The sequence below is a fragment of the Phyllobates terribilis genome, unplaced genomic scaffold (genome assembly GCF_046119375.1).
Source record: "Phyllobates terribilis strain yellow unplaced genomic scaffold, ASM4611937v1 Scaffold_8__6_contigs__length_399053987, whole genome shotgun sequence".
Taxonomy (NCBI): Eukaryota; Metazoa; Chordata; class Amphibia; order Anura; family Dendrobatidae; genus Phyllobates; species Phyllobates terribilis.
Genome location: NW_027362768.1, coordinates 199,142,880 through 199,159,773, shown reverse-complemented (window position 1 = coordinate 199,159,773; position 16,894 = coordinate 199,142,880). Strand labels below are relative to the sequence as shown.

Genomic DNA, 16,894 nt, shown 5'->3' with positions numbered 1-16,894 from the left:
ATTCTGCTGGTGCAGTCACTGTGTACATACATTACATTACTGATCCTGAGTTACCTCCTGTATTATACTCCAGAGCTGCACTCACTATTCTGCTGGTGCAGTCACTGTGTACATACATTACATTACTGATCCTGAGTTACCTCCTGTATTATACTCCAGAGCTGCACTCACTATTCTGCTGGTGCAGTCACTGTGTACATACATTACATTACTGATCCTGAGTTACATCCTGTATTATACTCCAGAGCTGCACTCACTATTCTGCTGGTGCAGTCACTGTGTACATACATTACATTACTGATCCTGAGTTACCTCCTGTATTATACTCCAGAGCTGCACTCACTATTCTGCTGGTGCAGTCACTGTGTACATACATTACATTACTGATCCTGAGTTACCTCCTGTATTCTACCCCGGAGCTGCGCTCCCTGTTCTGCTGGTTGTATTTGTACAGTAGATGTTTCCTGACTTCTGGGGTTCAGTGTTTTTCGGTTCCTTTGCTCGATGACTCTTCTGCTCCTCCTGGAGGATTTCGCTCCTCGTTTCTCGGCACATTTGCATTTAGATGAGTATCACTCGCCGGCTTCTTCCTCCCCCTCCAGACTCGTCTGATGAGTGAATTTTGTGTATTTTTTCTGCGATTTCTGAGGTCCTAAAGGTTAAACATCTGAAGTTCTGGATCTTTGTGGAGGGGACGAGTCGTCCCCTTTAGTCGCAGCATTTTCTCTCCGGTCGTGATTTCTATGAGCAGCAGTTGGCAGAACATTGAGGACCCCGACTCCTGCGCTGGTGGCGGCGGCGATACTACGGGGGTCACTGAAGATTGCGGTGATTATCATCAGTGTGAATATTCTCTGGCTGTTGATTGCCGCTTGGTTGCGGCTCCGCAGTCAGATCCTCGCGCGGTGCGCGTACTCGTGGTGTTCCATGTTGTCTGCGTCACACGCGGGGCGACGTCTTCCCTTGTGCCATCGTCTCTGCTGTCGCGGACCCGTCCTCGTCTTATCTCGCAGTGTGAGCGGCCTCCTCTGCAGCTGATCGATGCTCGCGGCACTTCCTTCCTACACCCAGGAAAAAACAATTAAAAAGTGATCGATCCATCAGGCGCACACTGAATATTCATAGCATGGCAACCTGACCTTCAGCCGGGGGCCGCGATCCGGCTCCTCTCCTGTGCTGACCTTGAGAAATCCAACAAATGCTTTACTCCCGAGGAGTCACCCGGCTTTCCCAGACTCCTGGAGACTGCGGCCCGTCCTGGAGACTGCGGCCCGTCCTGGTGACTGGTGCCCGTCCTGGAGACTGGCGCTTGTCCTGGAGACTGCGGCCCGTCCTGGAGACTGCGGCCCGTCCTGGTGACTGGTGCCCGTCCTGGTGACTGGTGCCCGTCCTGGAGACTGGCGCTTGTCCTGGAGACTGGCGCTTGTCCTGGAGACTGGCGCTTGTCCTGGAGACTGGCGCTTGTCCTGGAGACTGCGGTCTGTCCTGGAGACTGCGGTCTGTCCTGGAGACTGCGGCCCTTCCTGGAGACTGCGGCTTGTCCTGGAGACTGCGGCTTGTCCTGGAGACTGCGGCTTGTCCTGGAGACTGCGGTCCGTCCTGGAGACTGCGGTCCGTCCTGGAGACTGCGGCCCTTCCTGGAGACTGCGGCCCGTCCTGGCGACTGGCGCTTGTCCTGGCGACTGCCTCCTGCGGGACTCGCAGCTTCTCTAGGATCAGGCTCACCTAGCTTTTGCTATATTCTAGATTTCAGAGTCAGGCGTCACTGGCCCTTTAATAGTATATATAACTTTTTGGAAGGGGAATCTTTTTGTGTCCTGCGCACTTCTTCCCCTCTACATGGGAGCTGTAGTGTTTCCCACTGGTGGAGACGCAGTGAACCTCGCGCCTCCTCGGAGACTCCTGATGGTGTCAGGCTTGTGCCTCGTTCCTGGATGTGGGTGTTTTTCCCTCCAGTCTCCCGTGGATGTGATTTTTACTCACCGTCGTTCCGTCTGGCCCCTGGTTGCTTGTTTTTGCGTGAGACGTGGCCGACGTGTTGACCGGGGAAATGTGCGAACAATAAAGACATCACAACATCTTTATCCGCGGGCCGACATGACGGAGCGCGCTCCCCTTTGTGTACATAAACTGTAATTCCAGTGAATTATGCGCAGACTTAATTAGGAGTTTTAATTGCCGATCATCTCCCCGTAGGATTAACGCTGTTATCTATTAATTATCCGCAGAGAGTGAGGAAGCGGCGGCGGCGGAGGAGTCTTACGTACACGCCACTTAATTATGTGCTAACAGGGAAGAGACGCCAAGTATGGCGCGATTAGCGGACGAATTACCGCGGCCACTCAGCCATCGTCAGGCAGGGTGTCGTCACCCGGGGTCTTCTGGTCGGACCGCTCTTGTGTCGCCACTAACTGACTCTGTGAAGGCCTTATGGTGGCGCCTCTCCTGCCGCAGGATGGCAGCACCCCACATCATAGCATTGGAGCGTAAGCCTGTGGGGTCACTATGGGGTACACCGAGGTCCCAGCACCTGGTACATGGAGCCACAGCCATCGAGCTTTACAGTGGGACCCGGAAGCGTCGGTCTCACCGGACACATTTACATATATTGTCAGCTTCGCCACCATGTTCCCCGGCCGCACACAGGGCCAAAGTCATGAAGACTGGTCTAAACTCCTTAATGGATCGGGCCCAGAGCTTTTACATTGTTGCACCAGAAAATGGTGCAAATTTGGGGAGATGTACTGACTCCAGTCTGAAAACAAATCATTGGATAAAATGTAGTAAATTTACAAAGAGGCGCCTGCAGCGATCACGTCTGGTGCAGCTGTTAGTGCTCCAAAGTCAGAACGTGAAATCTGCATCTGGATCCTGAGATTAATCTGAATAATGGCCTAAACCTTCTGCACTTAGTAACTTGAGTTACTGTTGCCATTGGCTTGTTCTCTGTTACATCCCCATACAACCAGGGGAGGAGTCCTGAGGAGATAATTTGCATATTCCCACTGCATTTTGGGGTAAGTGAAGAGTCTCCGCGAGCTCAAAGAACACTGGATTTTGGCTGTTGGAGCTGAAAAGAGGACATCGGTAAACCGGCGCGCGCATTTTGAAGCTTTTTTTTTAAGCTTTTTTTCACTGTTTTCAGAACATTAACAATAAGAACATGGAAGAGTGCAGGAGCCATTTGGTGAGCTGCATATCCTGCTACATGTTCACAGACTTGCCAGTGGAAAAGCCAAACTTCACATGCCAGAAATGCAGCTTGTGTCCCTGTTGGAGGAAAAGTTGCGAAATCTAGAAGAGAGGTTAACTACCTTGAAAATCATTAAGGAAGGTGAAGAGTTCTTAGACAGAGCAGAATTATCTCTTCATGATTCAGAAAGAGAAGAAATTCTCACTGCACCTGAGGAAACCGAGGAATGGAAGCCTGTGACCCCGAGAAGCAGGAGGATCGAGAGGCAGTCAGCACCCATACTGCTCAGGAACCAGTACCAGGCTCTCACGCAGGAGAACCATGAAGAAATACAGCAAGATAAGACTTTGCCAGCAATGAATAACCTTGTAAGCCCTTAGAATCCTCCTGGATGGAGAAAGAAGAATGTTGTGAAGAAAAAACGGAGAGTGGTGGTCATGGGGGATTCCCTGTTAAGAGGAACAGAGGCCGCTATCTGCAGACCAGACATAACCTCAAGAGAAATGTGCTGTCTTCCAGGAGCAAAAATTAAAGATGTGTCTGACAGGATATCAAGACTCTTCAGACCTACAGATCACTACCCATTCCTGCTAATACATGTGGGGACAATTGACACCGCAAGAAAGGACCTGGAAACCATCTGCAGTGACTTTGAAGACTTAGGCAAGAAAGTGAAAGAATTGGGAGCGCAGGTGGTCTTCTCATCCATCCTCCCAGTGGATGGCCATGGAACAATGAGGTGGAATAAGATTCTACAGGTGAACAACTGGCTACGTCGATGGTGCCGTCAACAAGGATTTGGATTTCTGGATCACGGAATGAATTACCTATACGATGGACTACTTGCTAGAGATGGGGTGCACCTTACGAAGACTGGAAAACATGTATTTGGAAGTCGCCTTGCTGCACTCATCAGGAGAGCTTTATACCAGAACAATGTGGGAAGGGAAGCAAAAGGCCAGAAAAAGCCATACAGCTGACAAATACTATTGAGATCTCTGCTACTGGAAGTGGAAAGGAAGAACAAAGACAAAAAAATCTAAATAATAAAAATATGGGAGGAAGAGAAACCAATCACAAACTAAAATGTTTTTATACAAATGCACAAAGCATGGGCAACAAACAAGGAGAATTGGAACTACTAATGCAGGAAAAGGAATATGATGTCATTGGAATCACTGAAACTTGGTGGGACGATACATGATTGGAATACAAGGCTAAAAGGATACAACTTATTTGCAAGAAACAGACTTGATAAACGAGGAGGAGGTGTTGCATTGTATGTTAGAAAAGCGTATATCTGCACAGAGACTGAAGCTTCAGAGACTGGGAGTTCTGTGGAAACTGTTTGGGTAAGAATACAAGGAGAGAACAACGGAAAGGACACCATTGTAGGCATTTACTACAGGCCACCTGGGCAAGCTGAAGATATGGATGAACTCTTTATGTATCAAATGACCAAGTTCTCCAAAAAATATGACGTAGTGGTCATGGGAGATTTCAACTATCCAGACATTTGTTGGGAATCTCTCTCAAGTAAAACTAACAGGTCAAGCAAATTCTTATCCTCTCTTGCTGACAACTTTATCTTCCAAAAGGTAGGGGAGAAAACAAGGGGATCTGCTACTTTGGATCTAATCCTTATAAACAAGGAGGAAATGGTTGAGGAGGTAAAGGTGGCTGGGACCCTAGGAGGCAGCGATCATGCTATTATAGAATTCTGGATAACTAGAGGAGGAAGACAGATTTTAAGAGACTCAGAAAGAGAATAGGAGGGATCCAATGGCTGGATGTCCTTAAGGACAAAAATGTCCAGGAAGGATGGGAAATTTTTAAAAATGAGATTCTCAAAGCACAATCGTTAACAATCCCGAAAAGTAGGAAGAATGGGAAGCATTTAAGGAAACCAGGATGGATGAACACAGAACTTAAACACATGCTAAAAAGAAAGAAAGAGAAATGTTTATTAAATGGAAAGAGGGAGGCATATCTAAAGAAGATTATAATGCAGTCTGCAGATCCTGCAGGGCACGTATCAGGTTAGCTAAAGCTGACAATGAATTAAGGCTTGCAAGAGATGTCAAAAGCAATAAAAAGGATTTTGGGGGTATGTCAAAAGTAAAAGAAAAGTCAAAGATGCTATAGGATTTTTACAGGATGAAAATGGAGAAATGGTAAGAGAGGATGTTGAGAAGGCCGAACTTTTTAATTCCTATTTTGCATCTGTTTTCTCTCAGAAAGAAAATGTAACATCAACTGATCTTCACTGTCCTTTTAAAGGAATAGAAGAATCCAAGTTATCTGTGAACAGAAAGATTGTGAGGGAATATTTAGCTAACATAAATGAGTTCAAGTCTCCAGGTCCAGATGAATTACACCCCAGAGTACTGAAGGAGATCGTAGAAGAAATTTTAGAACCACTCTCCATAATCTTTGAAAATTCTTGGAGAACAGGAGAAGTCCCAGAAGACTGGAGAAGAGCAAATGTTGTTCCTATCTTCAAAAAGGGGAAGAAGGTGGACGCAGGGAACTATAGGCCAGTGAGTCTGACTTCTATACCAGGAAAGATCTTTGAACAAATTATTAAACAACATGTAGGTAAGTACATGGATAAGAATGAAGTGATTAACCAGAGTCAGCATGGGTTTGTAACTAACAAGTCATGTCAGACTAACTTAATTTCCTTCTATGACAGAATCACTGACTGGGTGGATCAGGGAAATGCTGTAGATATAGTATATCTTGACTTCAGCAAAGCATTTGACAAAGTATCTCACACCATCCTTATTGAAAAAATGACCAAGTATGCAATGGACCAGGCAACTGTTAGGTGGATTCATAACTGGCTTAGTGATCGGACTCAAAGGGTGGTTGTAAATGGCTTCACATCCAGCTGGATGAATGTCTCAAGTGGGGTACCACAGGGCTCCGTCCTGGGACCTGTATTGTTCAACATCTTTATCAATGATTTAGATGAAGGAATTGAGGGTAAACTGATTAAATTTGCTGATGACACAAAGCTAGGAGGGATAGCTAATACTAGAGAAGAGAGAGAGAGGATTCAAAAAGACCTAAATAAACTGGAGCAGTGGGCAGCAACCAACAGAATGGTTTATAACAGGGAAAAATGCAAAGTACTACATCTGGGCAATAAAAATGAAAAAAGCATCTACAGAATGGGAGGAATAGAGCTAAGCAACAGTACATGTGAAAAAGACTTAGGTATACTAATAGATCATAGACTGAACATGAGTCAACAGTGTGATGCAGCAGCAAAAAAGGCAAATACAATTCTGGGATGTATTAACAGAAGCATACAGTCTAGATCACGTGAAGTCATTATCGGTCTTTACTCCTCTTTGGTCAGACCTCATCTGGAATACTGTGTACAGTTTTGGGCACCACATTTTAAAAAAGACATCGACAAACTGGAGCAAGTTCAGAGAAGAGCGACCAGAATGGTGACTGGTCTGCAAACCATGTCCTATGAGGAACGGTTGCAGGATTTGGGAATGTTTAGCTGCAAAAAAGAAGACTGAGAGGAGACTTAATAGCTGTCTACAAATATGTCAAGGGCTGTCACATTGTAGAAGGATCATCTTTATTCTCATTTGCACAAGGAAAGACTAGAAGCAATGGGATGAAACTAAATGGGAGGAGACACAGATTAGATATTAGAAAAAACTTTTTGACAGTTAGGGTGATTAATGAGTGGAACAGGCTGCCACGAGAGGTGGTGAGTTCCCCTTCAATGGACGTCTTCAAACAGAGGCTGGACAGACATCTGTCTGAGATGATCTAGTGAATCCTGCTTTGAGCAGGGGGTTGGACCAGATGACCCAGGAGGTCCCTTCCAACTCTACCATTCTATGATTCTATGATAGCCCTCAATGGGATCAGGTTGTACTCGAGTTCTGGGGTTTCTGACCATTGAGCCACTGGGGGCCACAGCCCCCCACTCTCATGGAAATGTGGACCTGCATAAAGCAGAAAATGTCACAGAAACATATCATGGCAGTGGCCCGGGGGCCCAGGGCCCCTCCACCAGGCCCCTTGGTTTTCGGATTCATCCTTTCTATCAGTTAGTTAATGAATTAGGACTTTGTGGTGGGATTAACCTGGTGCCGGCTTTTCCCTTGGTTCTTTCCTTCCATGAGACCCCTGGACCACCATGAAGCTGGTTCTTTTCGCCCTTGTCTCCTGCAGACCCCGTGATCTGTATTGTGCCCCTCGTATGCATGATGGCACCCTTTGTCTGCCCGTGCCAGACTTTCTGACTCCGTACTTGCTAGATCCAGTCCTCTCGCTCCTTCCTCGTCTCCTCTTCCCAAGAAATTTACATTTCAATCTGCGCAGGACCCGTGTGCCATCGCTCTGCGAGCCGCCCGAGAACGATTTACAAATTAAGCTGGGAAATGTGCTGCCAAGATGGTGTCTCTCCAGCGCCATTAACTGCGGTACCTTATGGCCGAGGACAGCGAGAACACAAACAGCCGGCGCTGGCGGAGTATTTATTGAGGGCCTTATTTATTTATCAGCCCTGACCAGGGCGTCTCTGTGCACCGCGGGGTGATCTCATGATTGCCAGCGCTCAGACAAGGGAGGATGGGAGTTATAGTGGTGTAACGATACAACTAGCAGTAGTCTCCGTACCGGGTGATCCCACAGTGGGCTGTGATGTCATGTGAAGCCGTGTGATGTCATCAGCATCATCCATACATCCCATACAGTGCGAAGACCTCATACATGACAGCATGTGACATCATTCATCTGATTTACATCCCTGACTGTTCACTGCTGGTGGTCTGTGGAGCTCGGACCCCTAGTGGAGCCCTGACCCCCAGCAGTGTCTTCTATGCTTTGTGGACTGTTGGGATCCGTCCACCCATTTCTTCACTTTCCCGCCCATCTCCCTCATCGTCATCTTTTCGGCTTCGCTCCCGTACTCTGATATTTGGCTGAAGCTCCAGAAAAAAAAAAGAGAACAAGTAAAAGGGACGGAGTCAGAGGGTGTGTCCGGGGTCGGAGGCTGTGTCCGGGGTCGGAGGCTGTGTCCGGGGTCGGAGGCTGTGTCCGGGGTCGGAGGCTGTGTCCGGAGTCGGAGGCTGTGTCCGGGGTCGGAGGCTGTGTCCGGGGTCGGAGGCTGTGTCCGGGGTCGGAGGCTGTGTCCAGCTTCTCCTCGCGGTCCCCGGGGACACATAAGCCGGAAGACTTTATTATGACCAATGACTGGAGCCACCACGGCTACACAAGTGTCAGATATGATCTTAATGACGGAGGCTCTGATGTCTGATAACTGCAGTAAAGTCACGAGCCGCCCCTCTCTGCAGCACATCGCACCACCGCTGCGGGGTACGGCGTGTCAGAGGGTCACACCTGATGGGGTGACTGCACGTACAGCACCCACTATCTGCACATTCATGTCCTTATAGGCTTTGTGTTTATTTCATTTTCATTCTTTTTGCTTTCACTGTAGTGGATTCTTAGTTTATCGTCCTTTGTTACAATGTGTCGGTGCAGGTTAGAGCGTCTGCCTGGAGGGGAGAGGTTTCTGCTGCTGCCAGGAGTAACTGTCACAGTCCTGGCCGTACTGATACATTGTAACAAATCTTTGGACGGGCGTTTCATTCTTTGAATGTAGAAAGACAATGTTTTCATTCACTGATAGAAAACAGAGAACCTGAAAATAGAGAGAAATAGAAACATCAAGTGAAATAATAATAATCCAATATTTATGGTTCTGGCTATATCTGCTCTCTGCAAATCGAAAGCCAAAGTTTTACAGTCCTATGTAATAATAGTTCTGGCTGTTGTGACCTGATTGTTCCACTGATACGACCTGAGTTTTCCGGCTGTTGTGACCTGACAGTTCCAGCTATTGTGTCCCAGTTGTTCCCGCAGATGTGATCCGATGGTTCCAGATGTTGTAACATGATTCTTTTGGCTGATCTGACCTGATGGTTCCAGCTGATGTGACTTGAAATCTGTCCATCAGCACCTTTTAGTTTTTAGTATCATTAACCCTTCTTTCCCAGATCCCGGAACGGCTGATCCTGACGTGTGACAGGTTTGATAACGAGGCAGCTTGTCCCCCAGAATCAGATCAGAGCGGATTGTGTCCCCTGTCCTTGTATCTTTCTATCTTTCTGTGCTGTGGATTTTGGGGGGGACGCGATTCCTTCTTATAAAGTGTAAATCTGTGAGGGGCTGCGCAGAGAGTCGCATGAAGCAGAACTGAGGGGCTGATTGTTGGTTCCTGCCATATTACTCCACTTGTGCTTTCCAGTGAAATACCATCAGTCCGGCATCTGATAATCCAGAAATTCAGTTACTCTGGCACAGAACGGTGATATAATAATATAATAGCCGAGCATATAAAGCGATGATTATTGGTGTAACACCCGCGGTTATGTATAATGCCGCCAGTACAGGCGAGTGACCACATCCAATACTTCAGAATGTCTGGTAATCTGGCGGCTGCACTGATGCTGGTGGAGGGGATTCGCTCTTCTTCTTGCTCCTCACTCTCGTCTCTCTCTCTCCGCAGGCGTACAGCTTCGCCATCGGTACGTGGCCTAAGAACGGACTCCTAGACATGAATAAGGGCATGAGCCTGCAGCACATAGGGCGACCCCACAGCGGGATAGGTGAGTGCCGCAGGGGCGAGGTGTGGCGCAGGGGCGAGGTGTGCCGCCGCAGTCAAGGTGTGCCCCTCGCTGAGCGCTGTGTCCTCTGGTCTGCGCCACCCCCATCTCTCCGAAGAAAGGGTTAATTCTTGCTGTCTGCCTCTCGCCGCAAAACTCTGCAATCAATAGACGTTAAGGAGATGAATTATTTAAATCTCAGCAGCATTTAATTAGAGCGCCGCTCTGAGGGATGGCTCTGCCCGCGTTATTGACAGGACTTGCATTAAAATTTGGTTTGGGCTTGGAGCGGGCATCCATTTATATAGAGCTCGTGCGAGAGCGCCCTGGAGGTGCCACCTGCCACACACAGTGAGCGCAGCCCCCCTCCTGTGCTGTGTGCGCCCCCAGTGCTGCATTGTGATCTTGTGACTCCCCTTGTGCTGCACGTAAAGCTGAGCATTCAGTCCCCGGCGCTCTTAGCTCCGCTCCATCAGCGTCCCCTGATCAGCTGCATTGTCTGGTGGAGTCTGTGGTAGTCTGCACATCCCCCATGCTTTACCTTACAGCTCTTCTTTTTCAGATTGGCTGCTGTGTATATAGATCCAATAATAGTCCTGCTTCCCAGGCATCGGTGATGAGCAGCAGTGGTGCGGCCCCCTGTATACGTCCTGTATCTGCGCTGCTGGTGGTCACGCTATGTTCGCATCATCCTACGCTGGGGGTACATCCCGTGGTGTGGGGGCTCAGGCTCTGCCTGGACGGACCGGGTGGTCATAGGGTCACAGGGTGACGCGCCGTTATAATGGAGTCATGGTATCCGTCAGGCGGAGCCGGTGAGTGTCGGCCCCCGCAGTTAGTTTGGGACACAGCCCATTACGCTCCGAGTTCCCAGCACTTCTGCAATCGATGCTTTAATTGATGCTTCGTGCAGTTAATGTATCCAAGAAATGAGTAATGTCGGCCCCTCCGAGGGAGTCCGCTGGTGGCACTGAGCCGTGGAGCCTCCGCGCTTAATGCAGCTCCGCTGGAGTCTATCTGTGCCCCTCCGAAGCCTCGGACCCTCAGTCCTGACATACAAAACCGTCCCCCCCAGTCCAACTGCAGCAGATTTCTCATTATTTCCCCTCACTGGTAGTGAAATCCCATCTTAATGCACTGACTTCCTGCTGAGCTTATGGCCAATCTGAGCTGCAGGGTAAAGCATGGAGGACAGAGCAGCAGTGAGTTTTCTGCAGGTTGTAGGTCACAGACTGTGTTCGGAGTAGCTGATCATAGCTGTTCCCTGGTTCTCAGCAAGCAGAGGTAGTGACTTGTGCCATAGCTCTGAAGACCCTCTCATTCGTCTCATCGCAGCGATCAGACGCATTAGGCAGCGCCGCGGCCGCCGGGTAGATGCAGCTTCTCCATCCATCGCGGGCTGTGGTGCCGGCCGCTGCGGTGATTGCAGAGATAAGTGATGGCCTAGAAATAAACACTTTGTGCCGGTGATGGATCTCGGACATTACTCCCGAGCGCGGGCGTTTGGGGATTTTTGGCATGTCATGGGCGGATGATGTAAGCCGGGTATTTATCTAGCGGAGAGCGAATAATGGCTGATGACATCATCAGCCGGCGAGATAATCTGGAAATGGATAAAAGGCAGCAGCCAAGATCATTTGTCCTATGTGAAGGGAGGAAGATGGATCCAGGCGGCCGCATTATCAGTCAGGAGAGGCCGCAGAGCGTGGCACCTGCCCTGATGGGGTGAGGGGTGCACCTCACCCGAAAATCTGATGGTGACCTGGGACCCTGAGCCCCAGGGTCGTCCTCTGGTGGCGTCACATACTGTTCTGTGCTCCCTGTACGAATACAGTCCTGACGGAGTCAGTAATTGTAGCAGTTGCTTCATGAAACAGGAGGTACTGGATGAACAATAAGTGGTTTACAGGTCCGGAGTTCTGAACTCCAGCGGCCCCTGCTGCTGATCCGAACGCCAAACGTCCACCAGTCCAATACAAATGCTTGGAGTGATCGGCGCCATTCAGCATCAGTTGTGGCGGCGGGACAGAGGGTAGCGGCGGGACAGAGTTTTGGCAGCTGGATGGAGAGTAGGGGCGGGACGGAGAGTTTTGGCGGCTGGATGGAGAGTAGGGGTGGGACAGAGTTTTGGCAGCTGGATGGAGAGTAGGGGTGGGACGGAGAGTTTTGGCGGCTGGATGGAGAGTAGGGGTGGGACAGAGTTGTGGCGGCTGGATGGAGAGTAGGGGCGGGACAGAGTTGTGGCGGCTGGATGGAGAGTAGGGGCAGCTGGATGGAGAGTAGGGGCGGGACAGAGTTGTGGCGGCTGGATGGAGAGTAGGGATGGGACAGAGTTATGGCAGCTGGATGAGAGTAGGGGTGGAACAGAGTTGTGGCGGCTGGATGGAGAGTAGGGGCGGGACAGAGTTATGGCAGCTGGATGAGAGTAGGGGTGGAACAGAGTTGTGGCGGCTGGATGGAGAGTAGGGGCGGGACAGAGTTGTGGCGGCTGGATGGAGAGTAGGGATGGGACAGAGTTATGGCAGCTGGATGAGAGTAGGGGTGGAACAGAGTTGTGGCGGCTGGATGGAGAGTAGGGGCGGGACAGAGTTGTGGCGGCTGGATGGAGAGTAGGGATGGGACAGAGTTGTGGCGGCTGGATGGAGAGTAGGGGTGGGACGGAGAGTTTTGGCGGCTGGATGGAGAGTAGGGGTGGGACAGAGTTGTGGCGGCTGGATGGAGAGTAGGGATGGGACAGAGTTATGGCAGCTGGATGGAGAGTAGGGGTGGGACGGAGAGTTTTGGCGGCTGGATGGAGAGTAGTGGTGGGACAGAGTTGTGGCGGCTGGATGGAGAGTAGGGGTGTGACAGAGTTTTGGCGGCTGGATGGAGAGTAGGGGCGGGACAGAGTTTTGGCGGCTGGATGGAGAGTAGGGGTGGGACGGAGAGTTTTGGCGGCTGGATGGAGAGTAGGGGTGGGACAGAGATGTGGCGGCTGAATGGAGAGTAGGGGTGGGACGGAGTTTTGGCGGCTGGATGGAGAGTAGGGGCGGGACAGAGTTTTGGCGGCTGGATGGAGAGTAGGGGTGGGACGGAGAGTTTTGGCGGCTGGATGGAGAGTAGGGGCGGGACAGTTGTGGCGGCTGGATGGAGAGTAGGGGTGGGACAGAGTTGTGGCGGCTGGATGGGAGGGTAGGGGCGGGACGGAGAGTTGTGGCGGCATGGAGAGTAGGGGCGGGACAGAGTTTTGGCGGTTGGATGGAGAGTAGGGGTGGGACAGAGTTTTGGCGGCTGGATGGAGAGTAGGGTCGGGACAGAGTTTTGGCGGCTGGATGGAGAGTAGGGGTGGGACGGAGAGTTTTGGCGGCTGGATGGAGAGTAGGGGTGGGACAGAGTTGTGGCGGCTGGATGGAGAGTAGGGGTGGGACAGTTGTGGCGGCTGGATGGGAGGGTAGGGGCGGGACGGAGAGTTGTGGCGGCATGGAGAGTAGGGGTGGGACAGAGTTGTGGCGGCTGGATGGAGAGTAGGGGCGGGACAGAGTTTTGGCGGCTGGATGGAGAGTAGGGATGGGACGGACAGTTTTGGCGGCTGGATGGAGAGTAGGGGTGGGACGGAGAGTTGTGGCGGCATGGAGAGTAGGGGTGGGACAGAGTTATGGCGGCTGGAAGGAGAGTAGGGGCGGGACAGAGTTATGGCGGCTGGATGGAGAGTAGGGGTGGGACGGACAGTTTTGGCGGCTGGATGGAGAGTAGGGGTGGGACGGAGAGTTTTGGCGGCTGGATGAAGGGTAGGGGCGGGACAGAGTTGTGGCGGCTGGATGGAGAGTAGGGGCGGGACAGAGTTGTGGCGGCTGGATGGAGAGTAGGGGTGGGACGGAGAGTTTTGGCGGCTGGATGGAGAGTAGGGGCGGGACAGAGTTGTGGCGGCTGGATGGAGAGTAGGGGTGGGACAGAGTTGTGGCGGCTGGATGGAGAGTAGGGGCGGGACAGAGTTGTGGCGGCTGGATGGAGAGTAGGGGCGGGACGGAGAGTTGTGGCGGCTGGATGGAGAGTAGGGGTGGGACAGAGTTGTGGCGGCTGGATGGAGAGTAGGGGCGGGACAGAGTTGTGGCGGCTGGATGGAGAGTAGGGGTGGGACGGAGAGTTGTGGCGGCTGGATGGAGAGTAGGGGTGGGACGGAGAGTTGTGGCGGCTGGATGGAGAGTAGGGGTGGGACAGAGTTGTGGCGGCTGGATGGAGAGTAGGGGCGGGACAGAGTTGTGGTGGCTGGATGGAGAGTAGGGGCGGGACAGAGTTGTGGCGGCTGGATGGAGAGTAGGGGTGGGACAGAGTTGTGGCGGCTGGATGGAGAGTAGGGGCGGGACAGAGTTCTGGCGGCTGGATGGAGAGTAGGGGTGGGACAGAGTTGTGGCGGCTGGATGGAGAGTAGGGGTGGGACAGAGTTGTGGCGGCTGGATGGAGAGTAGGGGTGGGACAGAGTTGTGGCGGCTGGATGGAGAGTAGGGGCGGGACAGAGTTCTGGCGGCTGGATGGAGAGTAGGGGTGGGACAGAGTTGTGGCGGCTGGATGGAGAGTAGGGGCGGGACAGAGTTGTGGCGGCTGGATGGAGAGTAGGGGTGGGACAGAGTTGTGGCGGCTGGATGGAGAGTAGGGGTGGGACAGAGTTGTGGCGGCTGGATGGAGAGTAGGGGCGGGACAGAGTTGTGGCGGCTGGATGGAGAGTAGGGGCGGGACGGAGAGTTTTGGCGGCTGGATGGAGAGTAGGGGCGGGATAGAGTTTTGGCGGCTGGATGGAGAGTAGGGGTGGGACAGAGTTGTGGCGGCTGGATGGAGAGTAGGTGGGACAGAGTTTTGGCGGCTGAATGGAGGGTAGGGGCGGGACGGAGAGTTATGGCGGCATGGAGAGTAGGGGCGGGACAGAGTTTTGGCGGCTGAATGGAGAGATGGGGTGGGACGGAGAGTTTTGGCGGCTGGATGGAGAGATGGGGTGGGACGGAGAGTTTTGGCGGCTGGATGGAGAGTAGGGGTGGGACAGAGTTTTGGCGGCTGGATGGAGAGTAGGGGTGGGACAGAGTTTTGGCGGCTGAATGGAGGGTAGGGGCGGGACAGAGAGTTATGGCGGCATGGAGAGTACTCCGCATCACCCTGTGAGTTGAGCATCCTGCCCCCGAGTAACCTGCAGGCGTCCGGTCGGGCTCCGGTGTTCGGGAGTGCACTATGTCCGGATTATCAGACTTCCGGCCGTCACATTCCTGGGTTCTATAGAGACTGATGTTGCCGTCTCGTTCCTCGCGTCACGCCAGAGATTTACCGCCTAATCTTTCAGTATCCTCTTGTAAGGTGAGAGCCTGTCTGGATGACGAAGAGACGATTTCACTGATGGAAACTGTATTAATGTCTGTCACGGTAGGGAACATGGCGGTGCGCTGCAGACGCAATTAAGACGCTTTTACCTTTCTCGTCATCTTTGTCCTTTAAGAAAAATAAAATCTTCAGCATGATGGAAAATCTGAAGAAATGAAGAGATGAGAGCCGGGAGGACTTGTGAGCCGGAGAAGGCGCCATTACTCACTGTGTATTGTGGAGGGATCGGCTGGTGATGGCTTCTCTCCCACTCATTTCTATATGGGCAGGCGAGACCCCTCACAACCTGGAGACGCCGAGACGTCCACAGCCTAAAACTACTGAAATCAACTTTACTACAGTGATCCGAAATCTGGCGGTGAATGGGGCGATTCCTGCGACATGGTGCCATAACGAACATTAGGACCAAGGTTATATGTATGAAAGGATACTATAGATCCCTCATAGGTTTCAGTGCCCCCCCCCAAGAAATCCTGTTGGTTTCAGCCCCCAGGAACCTCCATGGATTCCCCATAAGCGTGAGCTCTCTCCTTGGGGGCTATATAGATACTGAGCCCCCAAATTCCCCCAGGAGTCCCCATACCTCTCCTCTCCCCAGGTGCCCCCGCAATCATGCACCCCAATGGGTCACAGTCCCCAAAAAGCCCCCATAAATCCATGCCCCCAGAAGTCGCGATAGTCCTTGGTTCCCCCAGAGCCGCCGTAGACCGAGGCTTCCCAGATTCCGCCATAGACCGAGGCTCCCCAGATGCCGCCGTAGACGGAGGCTTCCCAGATGCCGCCGTAGACGGAGGCTTCCCAGATGCCGCCGTAGACGGAGGCTCCCCAGATGCCGCCGTAGACTGAGGCTCCCCAGATGCCGCCGTAGACGGAGGCTTCCCAGATGCCGCCATAGACCGAGGCTCCCCAGATGCCGCCGTAGACTGAGGCTCCCCAGATGCCGCCGTAGACCGAGGCTCCCCAGATGCCGCCGTAGACCGAGGCTCCCCAGATGCCGCCGTAGACCGAGGCTCCCCAGATGCCGCCGTAGACGGAGGCTTCCCAGATGCCGCCGTAGACCGAGGCTCCCCAGATGCCGCCGTAGACGGAGGCTTCCCAGATGCCGCCGTAGACCGAGGCTCCCCAGATGCCGCCGTAGACGGAGGCTTCCCAGATGCCGCCGTAGACCGAGGCTCCCCAGATGCCGCCGTAGACCGAGGCTCCCCAGATGCCGCCGTAGACCGAGGCTCCCCAGATGCCGCCGTAGACCGAGGCTCCCCAGATGCCGCCGTAGACCGAGGCTCCCCAGATGCCGCCGTAGACCGAGGCTCCCCAGATGCCGCCGTAGACCGAGGCTCCCCAGATACTGCCATGTTCCTGGGATGGTGGCAGGCTTTATCAGCTGTGTGAGCAGGACCAGGTCACGGGGGTCTCAGCCCTTGATGCTGGTTTGTCACTTGTCACACTGATGGCGGCAGCGGCTTCTCTATAGGGTCATTACATAGTGTTTTTAACCCCCTATGTCCCGGCTGCAGCTCTCGGGGCCTGTACAACACCTCATGCTCCGGAGGTCGCCTGTTGTCTTTATTGGAGGTGCGGGGGGTCGGCTGTTATATTGTCCACACATGCAGAGTATTAATTAGGCCCGGCATTGGAGGCAGAAGCAATGGCTGCTGCTGGATCTTTTCTGAATGAGGAGGTTAATGGGATGCTCGGAGAGTAGACAGCTTTAATG

At 52.2% G+C, this 16,894-nt stretch overlaps 1 protein-coding gene across 2 annotated transcripts in view; it reads left to right on the top strand.

Annotated features, from left to right (window-relative positions):
- The window catches only part of ERI3 (ERI1 exoribonuclease family member 3), a 388,446-nt gene that overhangs the window by 238,342 nt on the left and 133,210 nt on the right, over positions 1-16,894 (top strand). For both annotated transcript variants that reach the window (XM_073644030.1, XM_073644028.1), the window contains one exon: positions 9,741-9,840. In XM_073644030.1, the coding sequence (XP_073500131.1) occupies positions 9,741-9,840 (100 nt within the window). The remainder of the gene's footprint in view (positions 1-9,740; positions 9,841-16,894) is intronic.